The 22,374-nt window shown below is 51.5% G+C and overlaps 1 protein-coding gene and 1 pseudogene across 1 annotated transcript; both read left to right on the top strand.

The window, feature by feature from the left end:
* Nucleotides 1-1,463: 1,463 nt before the first annotated feature.
* Nucleotides 1,464-16,755, top strand: LOC149337092 (uncharacterized; annotated as a pseudogene).
* LOC149337093 (uncharacterized) lies at nt 16,500-21,648 on the top strand. Its single transcript, XM_089553312.1, has 2 exons — nt 16,500-17,749; nt 17,844-21,648. The coding sequence occupies exons 1-2, from the start codon at nt 16,769-16,771 to the stop codon at nt 17,916-17,918; spliced, it is 1,056 nt and encodes a 351-aa protein (XP_089409438.1). The 5' UTR covers nt 16,500-16,768; the 3' UTR covers nt 17,919-21,648.
* Nucleotides 21,649-22,374: the final 726 nt, after the last annotated feature.

Consider the following 22,374-nt stretch of genomic DNA (forward strand, 5'->3'; position numbering starts at 1 on the left):
GCACTGCGTAGCCTCGGCTAGGAAATACAAAGCGCGGCGACGATGGCGACGGTGAACGTGATAGGCGGTTGGGCGGTGAGCATTCTTCCCGACGCATAAACTCCTCGATTTCCGCTGGTCGGTGGCCGGGTCGGGGTTGGTGGCACCCGGGGCTGCTGAATAATGATTGGAGTCTTCGCCTGGGGAAAACTCATGGTGGACGTTGCTACTTGCTTTCGCTTCCGGGTAGGGTCCAGCAGAGTCCCGAACTCAGGTGCGTCCCCTAGCAGACGTCGTCTTGCGCGGTGAACTGGAGTCAGGTCCTCCGGTGAATGACTCAGAGGGCTTGTGTCACGACTTGCGGGGGGCGTCCGGTACATAGAAGGCTACCCAGCACCTCCACCAGATGTCACGTTGTAGTGACGTCTGTCCAGTGGGCAGGAAGACACCAGCCAGTCTTGGAAACGAAGCTCTTTATTTGGGCTGACTTGCGCCCGCAAAAGGACTGAATCACTCGGCGGCGGCGTAGAAAGAGAAGTTTATTTTTTTCTAATGTCAACAAAAATACAAAGCAAAACTGCTGAACTCAATGCTCTGATCAGTCAAGCACATGCGCAGTGACGCAGCACTGAGCACGTCAGTAAGGCAGTAAGAAAGCCGACACTCGACCGCCGCGCAGGACGATGAAGTATGTCGACCATTTGCGCAAAAACTCAGCCTCGCTCCCTGACAGAGCGTCCACGCATGCTTGTTCAAAGAGGCGCGTGCGGAGGCGCTGCAACATTGGAAGCATTGTTCTTTGCGGACGCGCATTTAAGGAAGCCACTCCACGCTGCCGCCACACAACGAACATGCCGACACACAAGAACATATTTTGAAACACTTCGGGTGAACTAGTGCGCGCTTCCAGGCGGGTTAAAAACATGCGTGACACTAATATCCAAAAGGTGCGCGCAACTACACACTCAAACATTGCGTGTTGCAAAGTTGCAAGGAGACCGCACTGCGGGCATCGGGCGGAGGGCGCCACGCCCCACGCCGCAAGGCGGTCTCTTGTGGGCAGGACCCGCCAGCCTCGCAGCCAGCCGAAGTCCCAGACATCTTGGCAGCCCCCTCATACTCCGCAGCTCGCTGCTATAGGCGCCGGCTTGTTACACGGGGGGCGCGCTCTGCCTTGGAGTGCATTTTCAGTGTGCCATGCTCTATTATGCTGTTTAACATAGGTGTAATTCCCCAAATTCCATTGTCAGAAGACAATTCAGTGTACCCCGTGACTTTCTCCAGGAAACAGGTAGGGGCCATCCACTGACCGTACGAGAAACGGAACACTTTGCGCGGCAATCTTAGCACGTGCACGCATATACGTAGGATACGCGCGCTGGTTTCAACAAGATCGTCTTGGGCAAGCGTTTTTCCTCCGTACGTTAATTCATGTGCGTCTTGATTTGACCTCTGCTGCGCTGTGCAGCCCATGATATTACGAGATGAGGAAACCTTGGCGGAGGAACTATTGTTTTGCTCCTGGATGCAGGACCGGCTGCAGTGGAGTGAAGGATGCTCCGAAGTTATCATTATTCAGGGTTCCTGAAGACGAAGCAAGGCGCCGCACATGGCAGCGCAACTTGCATCGTGCGGACAAGCCCCTAGAAATGACGGATGCCGTGTGTGAGCTGCATTTTGAAGAGAAGTACATATTAAGAGACTATGTGCATATCATCAACGGCAAGGAGGAGTGCATACCACGTGGCAAGCCATTTCTTTCGCCAGATGCAGAACCAAAAATTCTGTCCAACCTTCCCACGTATCTGTCCAAAAAGCCCTCACGCGAGAGGCCAGCAAGCAAAAGAACGTCTTCGCAAGTGCCCAGCGACCTGTCGGCCAAGAGGCAATGCACACAAGGGGATATATCACCGATTACTACGTCCTAGAATGACGAAGCAGCGGAGTTATGTCAGCCTCGCGAGAATTATGCGTTTCAGCTAAGCGAAGTCCCTAAACCATCTGAGCTCTGGGCACTGCACAAGTTTTGGCACTACGATGATGTTGCTTTGGTCCACGGCTCCCTCAATTGCACCAGTGCAGCTTTGCATTTTCTCGGAAATATTTGCGAATTATTGCAAATAAAGCCATTTTGTATATATTTCCAATGCAATCAGACTTTTCACATGCCTATGTGAGCTACAGTGAACGCACGCCAGCCATACGTCACACGGAACGTTTATGACTTTACAAGAGAGGACTATCTGCCTTTCTTCCATAAATGTCTGATGTAAGATTAAACCTCGTAGAGCCCGAATAACTTGAGGAGCATACCTGCCTGATCACCAGCTACTCGCCGAGCTGCTGCGAGCGAGCGCGCGCTTGCCAGGTGAAGGGAGCGGCAGCGCCATCTGTCGGCGTCGGCGCAAACAGCTTCAGCCCGCCGCCTTCCCTCGACCCACCACTCCTAAGGCTCCCAAAGCATCGCCGGGTGGCGCTGCTGCGCCTGATGGGCAGCGCCATCCATGGGAGGAAAGTAAAAACTGGGGCGCTGCTCGCAGCTCGCGCTGCTTTTACCACGCTTCTTTGCACGCGTGCTTTCTTGCACGTGCACGCGCCCGCGCTGTCGCGATGTATCACCTGCATGAGCCGCAATAAGGTCGTTTAGACTAACACGCAGTTCCGCAGTGCAAACTTAATTAAAGGAGGGAAACTGATTAGTCGCGTCTACTGTGTGGAGCAGACGATCGACGACGAGGAGGAACAATTGACTGTAAAATGCGTTTCTCGAGTGAGTAATAATGTCGTACTGTATGACATGTAACTAGAGGTAAGTCCTCTGTATAATTATATGCTCGAAATATGCGAAGTACTATCAGCTCTGCGAAATAAAGCGAGACACTTGTTGATCGTTGTTGTCAGTTGCATGCGATGCGCAGGGCGATCCACTTACATGCGAGTCGAAAGGACATGCGACCGGGAAACAGTTCGTCAACATTCTATTCCACCTTGGGGGATTCCCCTAAACATTTGACCCCCATTGTTCACACTTGCAAGTGCGACCTGCTAGTTGCCTTCTCGCTCGAAACGAAAACTCTCCGCAATAACATTGCTTGCGCGCTTTCGAGAATTTTTTCTGCTTCGACCGCGTCTCCCGCACTTGCGCTCGGTGCGATTCGCAATGCACTACGGCGACCAGGAGGACGTCGTGACGGTATTGATGTGCACCGCAGTCGTACAAGCGTCATGATGACAGCGGCAGCGGCGCGCTTCTCAGGGCCGGCCTGTTTTCCTGCCGTCGCCGTCAGAAAAATACGCCAATATTGTTTGTTCGCGTTCATGCCAAGCCCTGGACTGGAGCAACGTCAAAAATTAATCATTTTTGAGGAACGTTGGCCAATACCGAGCTGCTGGTAGAAGTGATAACTGCGATACAAGCATATTTCTTTTCCAAAGCCGCTTTGCTGATGCCCAGTGCTGCTCGCCTGTTGTCACCTGGCTCCGCTGTTAAAGACATCACGGAAATCGACCACGTCTTTGTTTATTATGAGACGAGGAACATTGTAAAACGGTGACGCGAGTAGCACCTTTATTACAGCGCTGGTCAGTTCCGAAGTGCCCTCAGCTGCAGCATCGATGCGAAATGAATAGGCTTAGCGACGACTACGGCAGCGAGGGAGCAGCGCAGTTCGTCGCCCGGCGTGGCCGCGGGCGACGTCGTTGCCGAAAGCTCGACTGTCCGCGGGCGGCGTTATTACCAAAAGCTCGTCTGTCTCGCCGATTGGTTCAGCGGCTAGCGACTCGCAGTCGCAAGGCTGGAAAATCGAGCAGCGAGCGACTTCCCTGCGCGTCGTCTGCCACTTTTTTCGTGCATGGTAGGGGCAGACTCACTGGCTCTCCGAAGAGCGCGGCCGCATACTCGCGTGTACATACCGTGTACATACGCTTTGATTTTTACATTACGGCCTTCGTACTACCTCCTTTTTGCTTCGCCGAGACCGCGACTGTCAGCGCGAAGATTGCACCTAGCGCGACTCTCCCGTCGTACCTGCACACAAAGCTAGCAGGGCGTCGGCTCCGGCGGCGCCCCGAGTTTCCGCTGCTCGCCGCTTCGGCGCTGGCGTCGCGCTCCCAAACTTGAGCTTGGGTTCCCAGGATTCCTGCGCATGCGCGCAGCTTGGCACTCAGCGCTGTCTCGCGCCGCCGCAACTGAAATTTCAGCCCTGCTCAGCGTCGCCGACGTGACATATTCGATCACAACCGCCCCTTAGGGCGGTTGCGGGGAGTAAGGAAGCCCCTTACTCCCCGACGCCGGCACGCTGGCCTTGGTGACGGGGGCCGGGACCTCTGCGATTAGAAGCACGCGAAGAGGTCTTGATTCCTCACGGCTTCTTCCGCCAGACGGATGGCTTGTTGCAGTGAAGCAGTGTCCTCGCTTCGCAGCAGGGCTTCCCAGGTGTCTCTAGAATTTATGTTTTCTTGAGCCCCTGTGGAGCTAGCGCATTCCCAGATGATGTGGTCGAGGGTGCCTCTCGCCCCAAAGTGTTTGCACTTATTGTTTTCCTCATTATCGCTCTGAACATGATATGCCCAGACCGGGTTTACAAGGTTCCAAGTTTGGAGGCGTCGCCATGCGATTGCCTCCCTACTGTTCAGGCTTTTATCCGGTGGTGGCGCCAGTCTCCTCAGTAACCTATAATTTTCAACAATCTCCGTATAATTTTGCAGACGCTCGTCCTTATTCCGACAGTCGGGCGGCTCCACAGCTCCACACCCGGAAGTAGAGAGCTAGGGCTAACTCGTGGGCCATATTTTCAACCATACGATTTTTAGCAGCGCGAACACGGTTAGGAAAAGACAGAAGGCAGATAGGACAGAGCGCTGAACTATCAACTTTATTTCAAGAATACCCAAGACCCCGCTCTTAAATACACACGCCACAGAAAACGCCCACCTGGGGGATTTATCTAAGCACAACACAATCAGAGCGCGAACGAGTATATTATCACTTTTTCCCGGGTTATCAAGGATACAACGAGCATGAGTGCTAACAAAGAAAAGACTAAAAACCAGTGAAAGACAAGTAAAAAGCATGGAACAACAGGGCTGAGGGTGCATGAAAGGTCTGAAGAAAACACAAGCAAAAAAAGCTACAAACCCGTCCCGTCCACCTCGTGGGAGGTGCGAGCATCCCAGGGGAAGTCCAGCGTTTCCTTAGCCATGGACCCGAGTTCGCCGTGGAACCTAGGAGGACAGCGCCAGAGATGCTGACCATGGTCAGGCAAGTCTCCAGCCTAGCCCCAGAGGAGGAAGGGGCCCGTTGTCTCGCGGACGGAGTGGACCTATTCACGCGCTGCAGCACCGAAAAGCACAGATTCCTAATTAAGAAAACTGTTTCCTACTTACAGAAGAAAAACCTGTCATTGCTAATCGCCGATAAAGAACGAGGGTTCGCCGTTCTTCCAAAACGCGTGTTTATGAGCAAGGCCGCAGAAGCTCTTAACAGTAATTTAAAAAAATGCAGTGTCTCCGAATCAAAACTAAGAAATAACGCTAGGAGGCTTTGTCAAAGTCTTAGTTTAGATAGCCTTTCACGCAAAATAGAAGGAAAGAAGAATGGCAGTCTGGAAATGTTCTTTACAGCTAAAACACATAAGACTGGTTACCCTTTGCGTGTGATCGTGTCGGAGAAGATGACCTGGCAGAAAGAAATTCCCAAATTTCTTGAGGGCTTTCTCAAGAAGCTCCCGATCAGCGACCCGTTCCGTGTTAAAAACGCCCGAGAGTTTTTTAGGTTTCTGCATGAAAATAGAACAAAGGCGTTGAATGGCTTCTCCATCGATAATAAAGACCTGTTCTATTCCATACCTCATGACGTCCTCATAAGATGTGTGCGTGACGCCATTGACAGTCACGGCGTGGTATCCTTTCAAAATGCGTGCGGCATTACTGTGGACGGTTTTTTTGAGCTGCTTTGTACCTACCTGAAATCAATAGTAACCGAGTCTAATGGCTCCCGTTTTATCCAATAGCAGGGGATATGTATTGGCTCATGCATTGCCCCCATTTTGAGCGACCTTTTCTTAGCTATGCATGACAGGTCTTGGAATGACAAGCTTCAAAACTCACGTGCTCTAAAAATTTTCCGTTACGTTGACGACTACCTGGTCTTGTTAGATTGCAAAAGTGATGTTTTCACTTCAGAAGCAGCCAAAGTTCTTCAAGTTTTTTTCGGATACGGTTTCAGTCCTCGAACTTACGCACGAATGGCCGGAAAATAACGCAATTCGGTTTCTAGAGCTGCAGTTAGCTTTCTCAAAAAATCACGTGTGCTGGTCTTTTGATCCAAGAGCCAACAAGCCCATCCTCCCTTACGATTCAGCTCACTCGAAACTGGTAAAAAGAAACATTGTAAGATCAACCTTCATAAGTTCTCTCACAAAATTCTGTGAGCACTTTTTGACAGACAGTTTTTCCCGTCAAGTTATTAGGCTAACGCATTCGGGATACCCGCAGCCCCTCCTCACATCGGTAGCGGAAAAACTCCTGAAAAGCTTGAAATGCGGACGTAGTAACTCGGACGAAACGCAGCAGTGGGAAAAAAGGGTCGCTGTCATTCCATCTTCACCAATTGTCGCACAATCTGAAGAAAATCGGCAAAAGAGCCGGCGTAGAAGTTGTTTTTTCCGCCCCGTCGCGCCTCTCGAGCCTCTGCAACAAAGTCAATAAGACAAAAAGAGAAGAGGCTGTGCTGTTCGGCACCGGAATCACTTTGTTGCTTGTGAAGAGGGTGTTGTGTATAGGATTCCGTTGACCTGTGGCAAGGCCTACATAGGCCAAACGGGAAGATGCCTCAACGAAAGGTTAATGGAGCACAGCAACGATTTATCAGGTTCCTCACAACGAAATCTACCCGCCCACTGTCAGGGATGTGATAGCAAAAAGAAATGTCTTCCCCGTTTCAAAAGAACATCGGTGCTAAAGAAGCATAAAACCCAGTTGACGCGCGAAATTGTTGAAGCTGCATACAGCAGGAAGTCTAGGGAAGGTTGTGTTAGCACTCCTTCAATCTCCCTGTCCGAAAAACAAGTCGCCTTTCTCTCTGGTTTTATTTGATTTCACCCGGTTTTAGCGGCATCCTTTACATGTTTCTGACGTTTTAGCTGTGTTGGCGTTCATCCTTAGTTAACGTTTTTAGAAGTTGTTTTCGCCATTTCAGCCAACAACCTCCGCTTCCTCGGCTTTGTTATCTCATCGTGTTGTAGCAATGTCATTCCTGTATTTTTAGCTTTCTTGCTTGTGTTTTCTTCAGACCTTTCATGCACCCTAAGCCCTGTTGTTCCATGCTTTTTACATATCTTCCACTGGTTTGTAGTCATTTCTTTGTTAGCACTCATGCTCGTTGTATCCTTGATAACCCGGGAAAAAGTGATAATTTACTCGTTCGCGCTCTGATTGTGTTGTGCTTAGATAAATCCTCCAGGTGGGCGTTTTCTATGGCGTGTGTATTTAAGAGCGGGGCCTTTGGCATTCTTGAAATAAAGTTGATAGTTCAGCGCTCTGTCCTGTCCGCCTTCTGTCTTTTCCTAACCGTGTTCGCGCTGCTGAAAATCGTATGGATTCCCACCAACTAGCCCGCCAGATTGTGTTATTAAATTTTCAACACCGGCCATTTCCTTGGAGTGTGCGGATGTGCAGTTCACGGCAATGTGAGGTGTCCATGACTCTCTTGCGCTGAAAAATACCGTGGCTAAATCTTCATTTATGTCAATCATGGTTATCTATGACAAACCTTTGTGAGTCTTGTGGCGAAATTGAGTCCATAAATCACTTTTTCATCTACGGCGGGCGGTTCGCTGCTCTCCGTAGAATTTACTTTGAGATGCCCCTTGCTCAACTAGGTCTTTCTCTATACATTGAGTATCTTCTCCTTCCGGGCAAGCGCCAAGGGATATGTCCGGAAAACAGTGTGCGATTACATTCGCTACAATATGATTACATCAGGTAGATTCCTCTGCTAGAATGAGAATTCATTCACTGTTTTTTTTTCTATTTTTCTGCACAGATTGTAGTCTAAGTTCCAAAATTATCCGAATACTCCAATCCTTGTACATGAGTGCGTTTGTATCCCCTATGTACCCTGGCCAATCCCCCGCCATGGGTATGTGCAATTAAGCCTGAAGACAACATCAGCACCATCTCCAAGTCGGTTAGTTCCAGAGCGCTCAGGCCAGCCCCGTAATCGTCTCGGGGAGCAGATAAGTAGACCGTACACCCCGTGGTGTTCCTAACAAATTTATTTTACACCTTTTAGAATTTTGCGCTCAGGTGCGGCAGATCGAATTCCATACGATGGAAGCATTCTCAGGTCTCAGCAGTGCAATGCTCCGGTACAAGGCAACTTGGCATGCATTACTGCGTAGCACCCTGCGTACACGGTTCACCATGGGAAACACGCGCAGACCTCTGCTCTTGGCTTCCAGAATGTGAGGTTTTGAAAAACGCAGCTCAGCATCTAAGTGGACCCCTAAGTCGCGAACAATAGACAGCCTCATATTGGTCTGATTGTTCTGAACGTAAGAAAACTCAATGTGGTGGGCCTTGGGCAAAGAGTTCACATCCTCTTGGATTAAGCTGCAGTCACGAGGTGAGCAGATTATGTGAAATATCTTTAGCTCATCAGACTACTGAGAGATCTGAGAGCAAGGAACAAGTTCATTAAATTCATTGACGAAGGAATTGAATAGTGGAAGCCTAAAGTTGCATTCGTGGGGAACAGCAGATGTCAGAGTAAAGGGACGAGACATTTGTCCACCTTATCTCGCGTGGCTTGTCTATCGTGTAGATAGCTACCAAAGTTACAAACATCATTGTTCGACTGTTTTTCAAGAATGATGCAGTGGTCTACTACACCAAGGGCGTTGCGGCTATCAAAATAAACAGGGTGAACCTGCCTTCGGCAAGAGACTGCAGGAGCAACACTACTAAAAAAAAACTAACAAGGTTACTCTCAACGGAACGGCCTGTGTAAAATAACTTAGGAAAAGAGTACAAAAGGAATATAGGCCTCTAGTTGCTGTGTGAAATGTGCGCTCCAGCTTTTAAAGACCGGTAATCAGAGTGCTTCTTTCCAAGTGGTGGTCGGAGATGCCGCGGTAAGAGGAGACCTAAATATTTCCAGTACAAGTGGTGTCAGGACGTCGCAACAACCATTAACGATGAAAGGAAGGTTGCCATAAGTATCACAGGATATTTTGGATGGTACGTGACTGATAGGGATGCTTTCTGGACTAAATCTGGCCTGCATTGCACAGTATGTGCCGTCACTTTCCAGAGCAAGAGCGCTAATGCCATTTCCTGTAAACACAGACGAGAAGTAAAATAGTAAAATGCAAACATCTTAAAGATATCTGAAACGTGAGTATAATAGCGGGCGTCCGAAATCAGGGTTACGAGCGTGTAGTAAGATCCTTGACTCTTGCGCTAGCAAAGTGCCAGAAACTCTGCGACTGTCGCGAGAGACACTTCTAAAAAAAATCATGGTAAGCATTTTTGTCGCGCCCGATAGCATTTTAGTTTTTGCTCTGCACACCATGAACGCAGCTATTACGTCAGTGTTAGTATTCCTTTTTCAAGCCTATGGAAGTAATGCTTTCCGCGCATATAACGTCTTAGTTTGTCTGAAAACCAGAAAGTGTATATTGACGTTTTAAGTTTCTTTCGCGGAATAAAACGATCCATCACCTCGTTCGCTAAGTTTGTCAGTCGGGTGACAGCTACATCGATCGGGCAGTTTGTTACAATGATATGAGGAGTAATGCTGCGCATATAGTCATAAATATCTGCTAAATTTTCTTTCGCTTAATGGCAGCGGTTGTCTCGCAATTTTACAAGCACAGGCCCTGGAAGAAAAAAATAACAACAAAATGTAACATGCAACAGATCAGCTGGCACAAGAGAAACACGCACAGGAAATATGGTGTGTTCCAGGACTTCGCCTCATGGGTTAACAGGCAAGTCTTAAGGATCGGGGCTCTACAAATTAATAAAATTAAACAAAAGGGCAGCCATGGCGGCGAAGTAAGCGTTCATTGAAGACAAGCCCTCATGCTTCCACCAAGGACTAAGAACATTGTAGTCACCAAAAAGTGCGATGAGTGCAATGAGTGCACCATGAGTGAGATGAGGAAGAGACAGGGCCGACTTATATGCCTGACGAATGAGGGTATTGACTTCGTTCTCCTCGGTGCGAGAAAGGAAGAGATAAGGAAGAGAATAGATGAAGCGGCTTAGAACAAAGGCCTGGACCAAGCGACGGAGGTCGTGTTCGCGCATGCCGCGGTGGCGGTTGGCAATCCGGCGTAGAGGCGGATGGTCTGGCGCACACGGGGGCCTTGTGCGTTTCGCCTCCATCGAAGCGCTGCCGCCGTGGTCGGGTTCGTACCCGGGTACTCGAACTCGACCACAGCGTCAACAAAACTAATTGTCTCACATATAGATGCGTCAAACCTAGCCTGCCAGCAGAAACAGGCCTGAATAAGTTATCGTGCCGCGTCGGCTCATAACTTCACAGCCATAGCAACGTCGCAAATGTTTGTTGAAAAGTTTGAATTTAGTGTCTCGCACAATGGAGTGCTTGCAAAATGTAATAAATTTTTGTTGCCAGAAACATGTTGCAGGCCTGCACCCTACCAAATTTTGATAGGCGGTGCGGTGCGGGACAAAAGTCTGAGCATAGCTCTCAAGGGCTGATACTCCAAGGTATTGTGGGTGGTGGTGGTGGTGGTGGTGGTGGTGAAAACATTCATTAAGAAGGGACTGGAGGTATGTTTGGATCAGCCCGTAAGGGACCGATCCTTACAAGCGCTAGGTGGAGGTGCCTAGTATGGGACTCCAGTGGCGGTGGTCGCCGCCCGGGCGCGCCCGACTAAGGCTTGTTTGGCTTGTAAGTCGTGGCAGCCGCGCAGGGTCGCCTCCAAGTCCTCCCGGGTTGGGTTGGGGATTGGGGGAATAGCGGGGTTGGAGGGGCAGGCCCACACCATGTGATAGGTGTCACAAGACAACGCACTACAGTGTGGGTAGCTGCCGCTAAAGGAGGGGTCCAAATGTTTGAGTGCTGCCGGGCACAGAGATGTATTGGTGAGAAGACGGAGAAGGAGCCGCTCATCCGTCTTCTTGAGGCCTTTACGTGGGCTAGGATAAAAGCGATGACTAGTTTGATAGTAGGTTGTTATATCTTTTAAGGTATACACCGAATTAAAATCGGGTTCGTGATCGGGTGGGGAGGACAAAACAGCCCGGTGAAAGAGTGCGCGGGCGGCTGCGTCTGCTGCCTCGTTTCCTGCCAACCCCTGATGAGCAGGGGCTCATATGAGGTAACGGTGTGCGGTGTCCGTATCCCGTATGCAATTTTGGTAGATTCGATAGGCTACGAAGGGAGTGCAACCTTGTCAACGTTCCGACAGGCCCCTCGCGAGTCGGTGATTATGTATTTTGAATCGGAATGTGAGGCCGCAAGAGCAATCGCGACCTCTTCTGCTTGTGTTGCACTGCTGGCTCTGAAGGTGAGGCCGTTAACTGTGTTGTCGTTGTGAACCACCGCAACCGTGTACCATCTCCCGTGGTGACGACCGGACGCGTCCACGTAGTATACACCTGTTTTGTTGCCATAATGTCGGGCTAGCGTTTCCGCCCGTGCCAGGCGCCGACCATTATGGTCTTCGTGTGACATGTTTGCTGGAAGAGGCCGCACGTGGAGGGCACGTCTCCACAGTTCTGGGATGTGAAACTTGTCTTCCATTGGAGGGGTGTGTTGGATATGAGTCGAGCAAGAAGGCGGCGATCCGACTCCGTTAGCGACAAACGCGTGTACTGGTTTGCAAGGTGCGCCTCCCAGAGCTCCCGGAAAGTATTCACCACCCCAAGAGCCATAACACGGCTGTTTGAAGCAGTGATGGGGAGTTCAAGGGCACGCTCAATAATTCTGCGAATCCTCAATTCTGCGAATTGAGGATTCGCAGAATAATTCTCAAGAGCATCCTTCTCTTGTTTCCGTAGGCGGAGATAAGGAGTAGAATAGGGAATTCGACTGGTTACAAAGGTGTTTGCCAGCCACCAGGCATCCATACTTCGTAACCCCCCGCGTTTGTTGGAAACCCGGCGGACCATGCGGCCCACCTGGTCCCCCACCTTACGGAGTTTGGCCAATGTAGTGTCTGGCCGTCTGTGTTTGTGGATGTAGAGTCCTAGTACCCGTATCTCGTCACTGTCACGTATGGGACCACTGTCAAGCGAAAGAGATATTTAGTTGTGCACTTCTGCGAGGGGCAGAGGGGCACAAATTCCGATTTTTGAGGGGAACATTGAAGACCGCAGCGGCGGGCGTAGCGGTCTACTATCGTCGCCGCGGTTTGCAGGCTGGTTTCAATGTCCCCTGTGCTACCCAGCGTGGCACACATGGCGATGTCATCGGCGTAGAGGGCGTGCTGTACGCGGGCGACACTATCCAGCTGTGCCGGCAGGTGCATCATAGCCAGATTAAAGAGCAGCGGGGAAAGTGCCGCCCCTTGGGCGGTTCCCCGCGTGCCGAGTAGGTAAGGACCATGCTCTCTATCTTTTATGTGGATGTAGGATTGACGATCCTTTAAAAATTAGCATATGTTTCGGAATGTGTTGAGGCCACAGTCGGTGTGGCTTAGGTTAGTGAGCGGATCTGTGTGAGCGGAATCCGAACATGGTGCTCGCAAAGACGAGACCGTTCGACGTTCGTAGTTGAATAAAGGCGCATGTATTGAATGCATGGTTGTCTTGAAAGCGTACATGAGTAATTAGGAGCACATAAATTACAGATGCCGCAATTCACCCAATACAAAAATTCAGGGGGCACTTTCACTGTCTAAACTGAATAGAGGCCAAGCGTTTCGCGCACCACTTTGACTGCCTCTGTGGCACTGGTGACGTCACCACCGGAGGACATCACATCTAATTACTGACTAATTACTAAGCAATGACTAATTATTACATAATGATGCTGAAGTTTCGCCTTTAGGAGTGGAACGCGCCAGCGTGTTGCAATGCTGTCAGGGAGTCCACCAAACCCCATTGCCCGTTCTGCGCGATGCCTTGCCCGTTGGAACGCAACGCATTTTTGAGGAAAGGAAATGGTGCAGTAATTCTCTGTCATCTCGGTGAACACCCAAAGCGCACCATAGAGGAAGGGAGGAAATGGGAGTTGAAAGAAGAAAGAGAAAGAGGGGCTGTAATGAAGCAACTGAAAATTGTATCGCACTTTTATGTTGTTGTTGCGGCTGCAAGAGTCATTGCCTAGCAAGCGTCGCGGTGGACACCCGAACCACACGTACAGGAAGAGAGGCAGTGGGAGTCAAAGAAGAAAGACAAAGAGGCGTCGTAGTGAAGAAAATGAAAATTCTAGTCGTGGAAAAGGAATAACACAGTAACCGCAGCGCATCTCTCGGTGGACACATGTCATCCGTTTGCAGAGGAAGGGAGGAAGTGGGAATGAAAGAAGGGACGCAAAGGTAGCCTGTAGTGAAGAAAATGAATTTGAGGAAAACAAATTGCGGAGAAGGTTGCGCCGCTGCGCGGAGGAGAGGCCACAGTTGGCACGATTCCAGCGCACGGACGGACACCGCGAGCATGAGCCATTAAAGGCTTTCGCCTTAAAATTCAGGGGTGCACTATGTTGACCTAGATTGCAATGAGGCGAAAGCCTTAAGCGCGGTGTTGCTGCTTGTGTCACTGATGCGTGTTTCAGATGTTAAGTTTCGCCTCTAAGACGCGACAGCGTCGTGCAACGCTGCCAGGGAGTCCCCAGAACGCCATTGCCCAAACGGCTCTAGGCCTTGCTTGACCGTAAATTAGTTTTTGAGGGAATGAAATGTACCTCTCTCGCATATCTCGGTGGACACCTGAACCTCACCGTAAGGGAAGGCAGGAAGATGGGAGTGAATGAAGACGCCCTATTAGCTAGACGCGCCTTTATTCATTCCAAACCATGGAGCTGGCATGACGGAGTGGTTAACGTGCTAGTCTCTCGCTCCTGAGAGCCTGGTTCGATTCCCCAACTCGACCAATTTCCTACTCGACTTTATTTATATATCTCGTCTGACTGGAAAGGTTAATTAGGCTAATTGGGTAATTAAGCAATTAACAAAACTCAGTCACACTTACTTGGAGCACCACTATACGTTTTCTTTAATTGGTTGCATGGTTACTAGTTGATTGTAAAACATTTTATTCGCCGGGAAGAGCTTGGCAAGAGGTCGCGTTAAGTGGTCGAGAGTACATAGCCCTCGACGACTTTGTCAGCCCACTCCACCGCCAAAACTTGCGTTCTGGGGTCAGAGCTAGCCAGCACGGTCTCCCACCGCTCGAGAGAAGGAGCTGTAACTAGATCACCCGGAGGTGGCTCTATTTTGCAGTCCCTCAGGATGTGATCGTAGGTAGCACGTTGGCCACAGTGTTTGCAGTTTGGGTTGTAAAGATCTGGATAAATGTGCGCGAGGAGTGATGGGGTGCGTATCGATCTCGTCTGTAGACGACGCCACGTAACCTCTTGTTCTTTAGTAAGTCTTTTGTCTGGAGGAGGGGGAAATTCTCCTCTCTAATTTAAAATGATTGGTGAGATCATGATATGTGATCATTGAGTCCTTCGTGAAATTCAGGGAGCCAGACTCATCCACTGCCCGGTCGACGAAACCTCGGGCTTTATTGTGGGCTGCCTCGTTCCCCGGATTCCCCGAATGGGCTGGGACCCATATCAATTCGGAATAATTTGGTGAGAATTTGGTTGCGTTAAGGATTCTAAGGGAGGTGTTTGTAATTCGCCCTTTAGCGAAATTATTGATACCCATTTTGGAATCGCTGAGGATGATGCTCCCTTGGGTATGTGCTAGGGCGAGGGCTATAGCCGCCTCTTCTGCCTCTTCTGCCTCTTCTGCCTCTTCTGCCTCTTCTGGTTACTAGCCAAAGTACAATTAGCCCCGTTTGAAACTTGCACACTGTGACGTCACGTCCATTTCGACCAATTGAAACAAGGTAAGCCTAGCTACAGCGGCCACCTGAGGTCTCGCTTTGGCTGTCTGAGTGTTGCTTTCCCAAGCAAGCCATCGCCACCGGCCGGGCTGCCAGCGTCTTGAGCCTCCGGGACATGAACGTTTGAGTGCAGTGGGGCCATGCGGGGGCCCACGGACCTGTGTGTCCCAAACTCCCCAGTTGTAAATAATGTTTTCATCCCCACCACCAACAAAATTTAAACTTTACCATTGACCACTATCACATATATGATAGTCATGACAGCCTGTTATATGTATACGAATGACATGTTTAAAATTGTATGAGCGCTGGCGAATGCGACGTGGTTATAGTCCGTTATGGTGGGCGCTTTAGAAAAAAATTTGTTTACACACGTACACATGGCAAGGTTACCAGATACATTGGCATTCACAAAAACACATGATACTAAGCCTGTAAGGCGAGCAAAACAAAGAAGAACCATAAATATCTCTAACAGAAATTGCTCGTGGGCATAGAAGAGAAGTTTCCTTCCGTTTCTGTGTCACACTGCTTGAGAACGGTTGTCTGCTGTTTTGTTTAAACGACTGTATTAGCAAATGTAGCACACGCGGCAGCATTTCGGGCTCCTCTGAAGCTTAACCGTTCCACAAAGTATCCCGCTGTTCGACTGTCTGTTCGGGCTGTGTTTGGCATCACAACGAACATTTAACAAAATGTTTTTAACAGGCATCGCTCAAAATGACGGTAATTTTTATGGTTTTCTTTAAAGTTCGCCAGCTATTCATGAGGGGCTGGCTGCCTTAACTCTCTCTCTTTTGAGAACAGGAAAGGCGTATAACTATGGTTAACTCTGCTGGTGGACGTCTCAAGCGCGCCACGAACGCAGACTAAAAGCTTTTAGTCTGCGTTCGTGGCGTGCTTGAGACATCCACGGATGGTGAACGAGTTATGCGCGTTTGCTTTTCTCAAAACAGAGGGTTTAGACTGCGAATAAGGTTAGACTGGGAACTATATAAGCTGTCTTATTTGCTTTGTGCTATCTGGTCTATCTGTCCTCGCTTCGGCGAGCGCGGCTTCGGCCGCTTATCTGTTTTTTCAGCAGCGTCCGCTCCGGCGGACGCAGTTGTTGCTGCGACGCGCGTCTTTACTTTCCTTTTTCTCTTTCCTCTGATCTTTTAACCCTCCTCTATCTGCACGTGGCAGCAGTGGTGCCTCGGCTTGAGCCAGTAGGCAGGCCCGTGCGATTTCCTTTGATCCTTCTCTCAGTCACAAGAACAACAACAACAACTTTGTGCAAGCGGAGGAGACTTCCCGCTAGGGGGCCGCGGAGTATGGACGCACCCCGCATTGGCTCCACACAAAAACGACGGAATTCACCAATCGCCAGCTTCATCGGCCCAGATTTCACCACCTACTGATCTGCGAAGGTGAGCGCCGCACGCTATCAGTTTTTGGCCCGACTACGCCATTTTTCGGGCACCCACGGCCCCCCCCCCCCCCCCCCCCCTTCTTCCCTCTGTGACCGCTTCGCCTGAGCTAGGCCTCGTTCCGCTGGGGCCTGCTCCGACGGACGCTTCCGCCACCAACGCCAGCATGGAGGTGCAAGGTGCAGGGAGAAGTTCTCAACCCCCGCAACTATGACCCAAGGGACTGGACTCACATCCTTGGTGTGGCTGCCCGCGCCAAGGACGTTCGTTCAGCAACCCAAAGCCAGGAGGCCGCAGCCTCTGCTACCAGTACCCCCAAGCCTGCATGCCCTGACAACTCGGCGCACATGAAAGCAACGCGCTCAGCTGCGCAGCGTTCGCGGCAGCAGCCCCCGCTTCCTGCTGCGGACTACAAGGTCGTTTTTAGATCAAGAGGCGGTCTGCAGCTGGACCTGCTTCCACCCAGACTACTACAGGAGGTCATCCTCCAAGTGGCGTCCCAGCTTCACGAACCAGCGCGTACCCAAATCAGGGTACACCCAGTCAACAATACCTGCACCGTAAACACGCCCCTAAAAGATGACGCGCTCGCTCTGGTTCGAGTAACCACCATCACAATCCAGGGCAAGGTACTCGCCATCGCACCTTACATAGCACCGCCGGACGGAGCAGTACGCGGAGTCATCTGTAATGCGTACTGGAATGAGACCCCGACAGAGATCCTAAAAGACCTGATCACCGGCAACCCAGACGCCCTCATCGTGGACGCCCGCCGAATGGGCTCCACGCGTTATATCCTAATAACTTTCCGGGCTGGACCTGTCGCACGCGCCGTTCTGTATGGAGGAGCCCTCCACAGATGCACACCGTACCGAGGGCATATAGACGCCTGCACGAACTCCCGCGTCCCAGGCCACCGGGCGGATGTGTGTGTCCAGCCAAGATCAAATAAGTGCCCCCGCTGCGGCCAGTCCCATCCCAAAGAAGATGTGCCCTCATGCACCCCCAGCTGCATTCTCTGCGGAGGCCCTCATATGACCGGCACCGTGAACTGCAAGGCACGGGGACGCAAACTAGCGTCCCCGAGGAACGCTCTCTCTGTTCCGAATACATCGCGGCTTTCCCGCTGCGATCAACCAAGAACAGCCAGCGGACGCAGCTCCACGGCTTCCCGGTCGCCTTCCACAACCCGGCAGCAAGGCAGCAAGAACGCCTCGCGTCTCACCTGGGCAGACCGCGTTTCCGGCAACACCACCCGTCAACCCTCACCACCCCAGTCCTCCCAGGCAGATCCGAGAGACCAGGAACTCAAGGCCTTGCGTGGTGAGGTAAGCCGCCTTGCCTCCCTTCTAATCACCCCCTCCGCCTCCATGCCCCCTCAACCCACACCCCCTGTCATTAACCCGACTTCATCATCAACAGACACTTCGAGCACCCCTCCTGCAAAGAAGCAGCGCACCTCAGACGCCACACCCCCTCCCGTGCCCTCAGAAATAGACGCTAAATTAGTAGCCCTAGAAGCCAAATTTCATCACAAACTCAAAGAGCTAGACGCCCGCCTCGAGGCCAAATTCAATCACCTTGCCGCCACGCTCACCGAAAAACTTGAGCAGCATATGGATGCTATGCTTACCAAGATGATGGAACTCGTGGGAAATAATCTTACCCATCGCTTCACCCAGCTTCAAACACCCTCCACTCCCCCCCCCCCCCTATCCTACTTCCGCAAGCACAAGCCACCTTTCCTGAGCAACACATACCAATTGACACTCGTCTTACTACCATCCTCAATCCCCTTAATATCCAATATGGCGGGGGGAGCACTAATTATCTCCCCATTTTAACTTGGAACTGCCGCGGCTTCCGGGCCAAGCACGCCCCTCTGCAACAACTTCTTCCTACCATCACACCAACGCCCCACATACTTCTGCTCCAGGAGACTCACACCGGGCAACCCACCCCAGCTACACATCTACACACTCGGTTACCACTAACACAGCCAGGGCGTCCACACGTCCACCGCAGCCTCACCTACAAAAGTCATCACATCACGTCTGAGACGCCCTGCATGATCACTTAACTTATACATCACACACATTCACTTCCTTCTATATTTATACCAAACATATACCACACCCCCCCCCCCCCCTCCCAGCCGATGGCCTCGCTAGAATCAATTCTGCGAGACCTGCATCATCTAGCAGGGAAACATCCCTGCTCGTCGGTGGGGACTGCAAATGTCAGCATACTGACTGGGGATACACAACCACGACACATGGAGGTCGCAGGCTGTGGCTGCTCCTGAAGAACCTCCAACTCACTGTGCACAACACGTTTCAGACGCCTACGCGGATCGGAAACAGTGTCAGCATGGACACCAGTCCGGACCTGAAGCTGAGCCGCTGCATCCACGGCGTTACCTGGAACAGAACACAACATACACTGGGCAGTGATCATTACATTATACAAATCACTGTCCCGTACAAACCACCCCGTCACGCAAATACAACACACAAACTCATTAACTGGGATGCCTTTCGCGCTGTACGCACCGCCCTCCCAGACACTCCCATCGCGGACATCGACGCATGGGTACAATCACTCACGCATGACGTTTACTACAACACGCGACACATTGAAACTACAACCGAAATCCCTACACTCGACACACGCCTAGCCCACCTCTGGGAGGCTTATCACAGCCTCTTGGAATGCTGGAAAGGCAACAAACGTAATAGGACACTTAAAAAGCGGCTGACCGCGCTGCAGACACAAATCCAACAACACTCTGAGGACCTCTGCCGGTCCAACTGGGGACAGATGTGTGACGGCATCGCAGGAAACCTGTCCAGCAAACGCGCATGGCAACTCCTCCGATACCTCATTGACCCCACACACACCAAATCAGCAACAAAACACTACGCGACACGCCTCACACACGAACACACTGACGATCCCGACACTCTCTTAGACACACTTCAAACCATGTACACCTCTCCAGGTGCCCCCACACCTCTACCCCACTACACAGGACAAGCAAATCCCACACTCGACACCGGCATCACGGAGACGGAAGTCAGAGCGGCCCTCCTGATTCTCCGTTCCAACTCCGCACCTGGTGCAGACCAAATCACAAACTCCATGCTCCGTACACGACCGATCGATCACCCAGATTACGAAATACTTCAACCAGTGCTGGAGGGAGGGTAGCCTCCCGCAGTCGTGGTGCTACGCGAAGGTAATATTCATACCCAAACCTAACAAACCACTTACCATCCAAAACCTTCGCCCGATTTCGCTAACCTCATGCCTCGGGAAGCTCCTCGAGCATGTTGTGTTAACGAGACTCACAAGTCACATTGTGGGCAACAATCTTTACCTACATAGCATGGTGGGATTCCGCCCCCATCTCTCCGCACAGGACGCCATGCTGCAACTCACACACGACATTTTTGACCCGCTTCTTCCAGGTCACACCAAGGCAGTCTTAGCTTTGGATCTTTCCAAAGGTTTTGATCGCATTGAACATCAGGCGATCATGACTGCCCTATCCCCTTTGAATGTGGGTGTTCGCACGTATGCCTACATTCAAGCATTCCTCACTGACCGCACAGCTGAGATACACTTCGGCCCTTTGTCTTCCCCCTCCTACACGCTTCAGAGTATCGGCACCCCTCAAGGGTCCGTCCTTTCCCCCCTTCTCTTTAACATTACCCTCATCCCCTCGCCCGAAAATTGGCAACGATTCCCCACCTGAAGCACACTCTTTATGCCGACGATATCACCCTGTGGACGACCCACGGCAGTGACAGCGGCATAGAGAACACCTTACAGGAAGCAGCCACACTCACCCAAAATAATGCACGGACCATCGGACTGTCTTGCTCCCCAGAGAAGCCCGAACTGCTCCTCATCCGTCCTAAGAACCACCGCTGTCGCCGCTGCCCTATTGTCATTGAACTGAATGATGACCCGATACCTGAGGTTGGCACCCTCCGTGTATTGGGCCTGCACATCCAGAACGATGGCAAAAACACCACCACCCTCAAGAAACTCAAGCAAGTTGTAGGCGCGATATCGCACCTCATCCGAAGGGTTTCGGGACATCACAGACGCATGAAGGAGCGCGACCTATGACACCTCATTCACGCCTTTGTCCTCAGCCGTGTGCTGTACACTACCCCATACTTACAACTATTCAAACATGACATAAATGCTTTGGATGCTTTGATTCGCAAGGCATTCAAGGTAGCACTTCATCTTCCCCTCAACACACCCAAAGACAGATTTCTAGGCCTGGGCCTCCACAACACGATCGGGGAACTACACCGACAGGCCCAATACATCAGGTTCACACAAACCTCCACAGGTCGGTATATCTTGGACTCCCTCGGAATCAGAATACCGGCCAACGACCCAACCCTCCTCGCCATCCCACGACCCCTTCACCAGGAGCTCCTCATCAGGCCGCTCCCGAGGAATATGCACCCGTCCCCCCATGAGCAGCGCCGCAGAGCCCGTGCGAAGGCACTCCATCGAGCTTATGGCACCGAGCCGGACGCAGTATGGGCGGACGCGGCCTGCACGGGTGATGAAGCGACAGCAGCTGTGGTGGACTCCTCTTTATCCGCCCTCCTCACACTACCCCTCCCTCCAGACACCTCCCTAGAAGCTGCAGAGGAAGCCGCCATTGCACTTGCTATCACCCGTACGGAAGCCCGGTACATTTTAAGTGATTCTAAAACTGCGATTATAAATTTTGCTCGAGGCCGAGTCCATGTCCCTTCTTTTGGCATACTGGACTCGCCCGATGCACCCCCGCCCCGCCAAGTGGAGTTGATATGGGTGCCCGCGCACTCCGGGAATCCCGGAAACGAGGCCGCCAACCTTTTAGCCCGAGGTTCTTTAAACCGGGCTCAGGTGCCCTCGGATCGGGGATTCACGAAGGAGCGCATGCACTCATTCAGCGAGCTGACGCAGGCCTACAGATCCTCACGCCAGCTCTACCCCCCGCCCCACCCCTCCCTAGATAACAAACAAGCAACGCTCTGGCGCAGACTACAGACACACACTCTTCCCTCACCCTTTACCCTAGCCCACTATCATCCCTCCTTCCCCACTCCGGCATGCGCCCTATGCCCAGAACCCTTCGCTTCTTCCCTCCACATCCTTTCCCTCTGCCCGGCGGACCCTCCCCCGCGGGACCTAGAGAACCTCAAGACTTTATCCCAGCCCACAATATTCTAATTATCTGGACCCCAGCCCACTCGGGTCTGGTTGGAAACGAGGCCGCCCACAGGCTCGCCCGCTCCTCTTTACCTCGGGGAGCCGTGGACACCTCATACGAATTCAGCACTAAAGAGGAAACCAATACCTTTAATAGCATCACAGACATTCAGAAAAAGAACAAAAGGATCTATCCTCCTCCGGATAGATCGCTTAGCTCGGCTGAGGCCTATGACTGGAGAAGACTCCAAGCTAGAAACTTCGCATCCCCGCTCTGGAGGAGCTGGACAGGAGGTGACACGAGGGAGGATGCGGAGGTGTGCGAGTTCTGCGGGCATACCGCTACACTCGAACACATACTATGGAGATGCCCCAGTGCCCCAGGATATGGCAGAATCAATAATGCAGAGGAATGGGAGACCATACTCAGAAGTGCCGACCTTAGTATACAACGATACGCTACCCGCCTGGCAGCAGAAGCTGCGCGACTATACCGTTGCTAGTCTTCCAGCTGCGACGCTGCCCCTCCCCGGACGCCTGCGTGCGGACCCGGAGGGGCACGGGTCTTCTTCTGGCGGAAATAAAGTTTCTTCACTCACTCACTCAAGACCTGGGAGGACTGGGAGACCCTGCTGCGCTCGGAGGACCCGGCCGTGCAGACCATCGCAACCGGCCGGGCTGCCAGTGTTATAGACCTTAGGAACATAAACACTTAAGTGCAGCAACG

This window comes from Amblyomma mixtum, chromosome 7 (assembly GCF_055824585.1).
Source record: "Amblyomma mixtum isolate Tamu chromosome 7, ASM5582458v1, whole genome shotgun sequence".
NCBI classification, from domain to species: domain Eukaryota; kingdom Metazoa; phylum Arthropoda; class Arachnida; order Ixodida; family Ixodidae; genus Amblyomma; species Amblyomma mixtum.

Excerpts from the sequence above, each read along its gene's own strand:
- LOC149337093 (XM_089553312.1), top strand. The coding sequence starts at position 16,769 with ATGAAAGCAACGCGCTCAGCTGCGCAGCGTTCGCGGCAGCAGCCCCCG. Across the intron at positions 17,750-17,843 it reads TCAAGGCCTTGCGTGGTGAG|ACACTTCGAGCACCCCTCCT; the intron begins GTAAGCCGCCTT and ends CATCATCAACAG.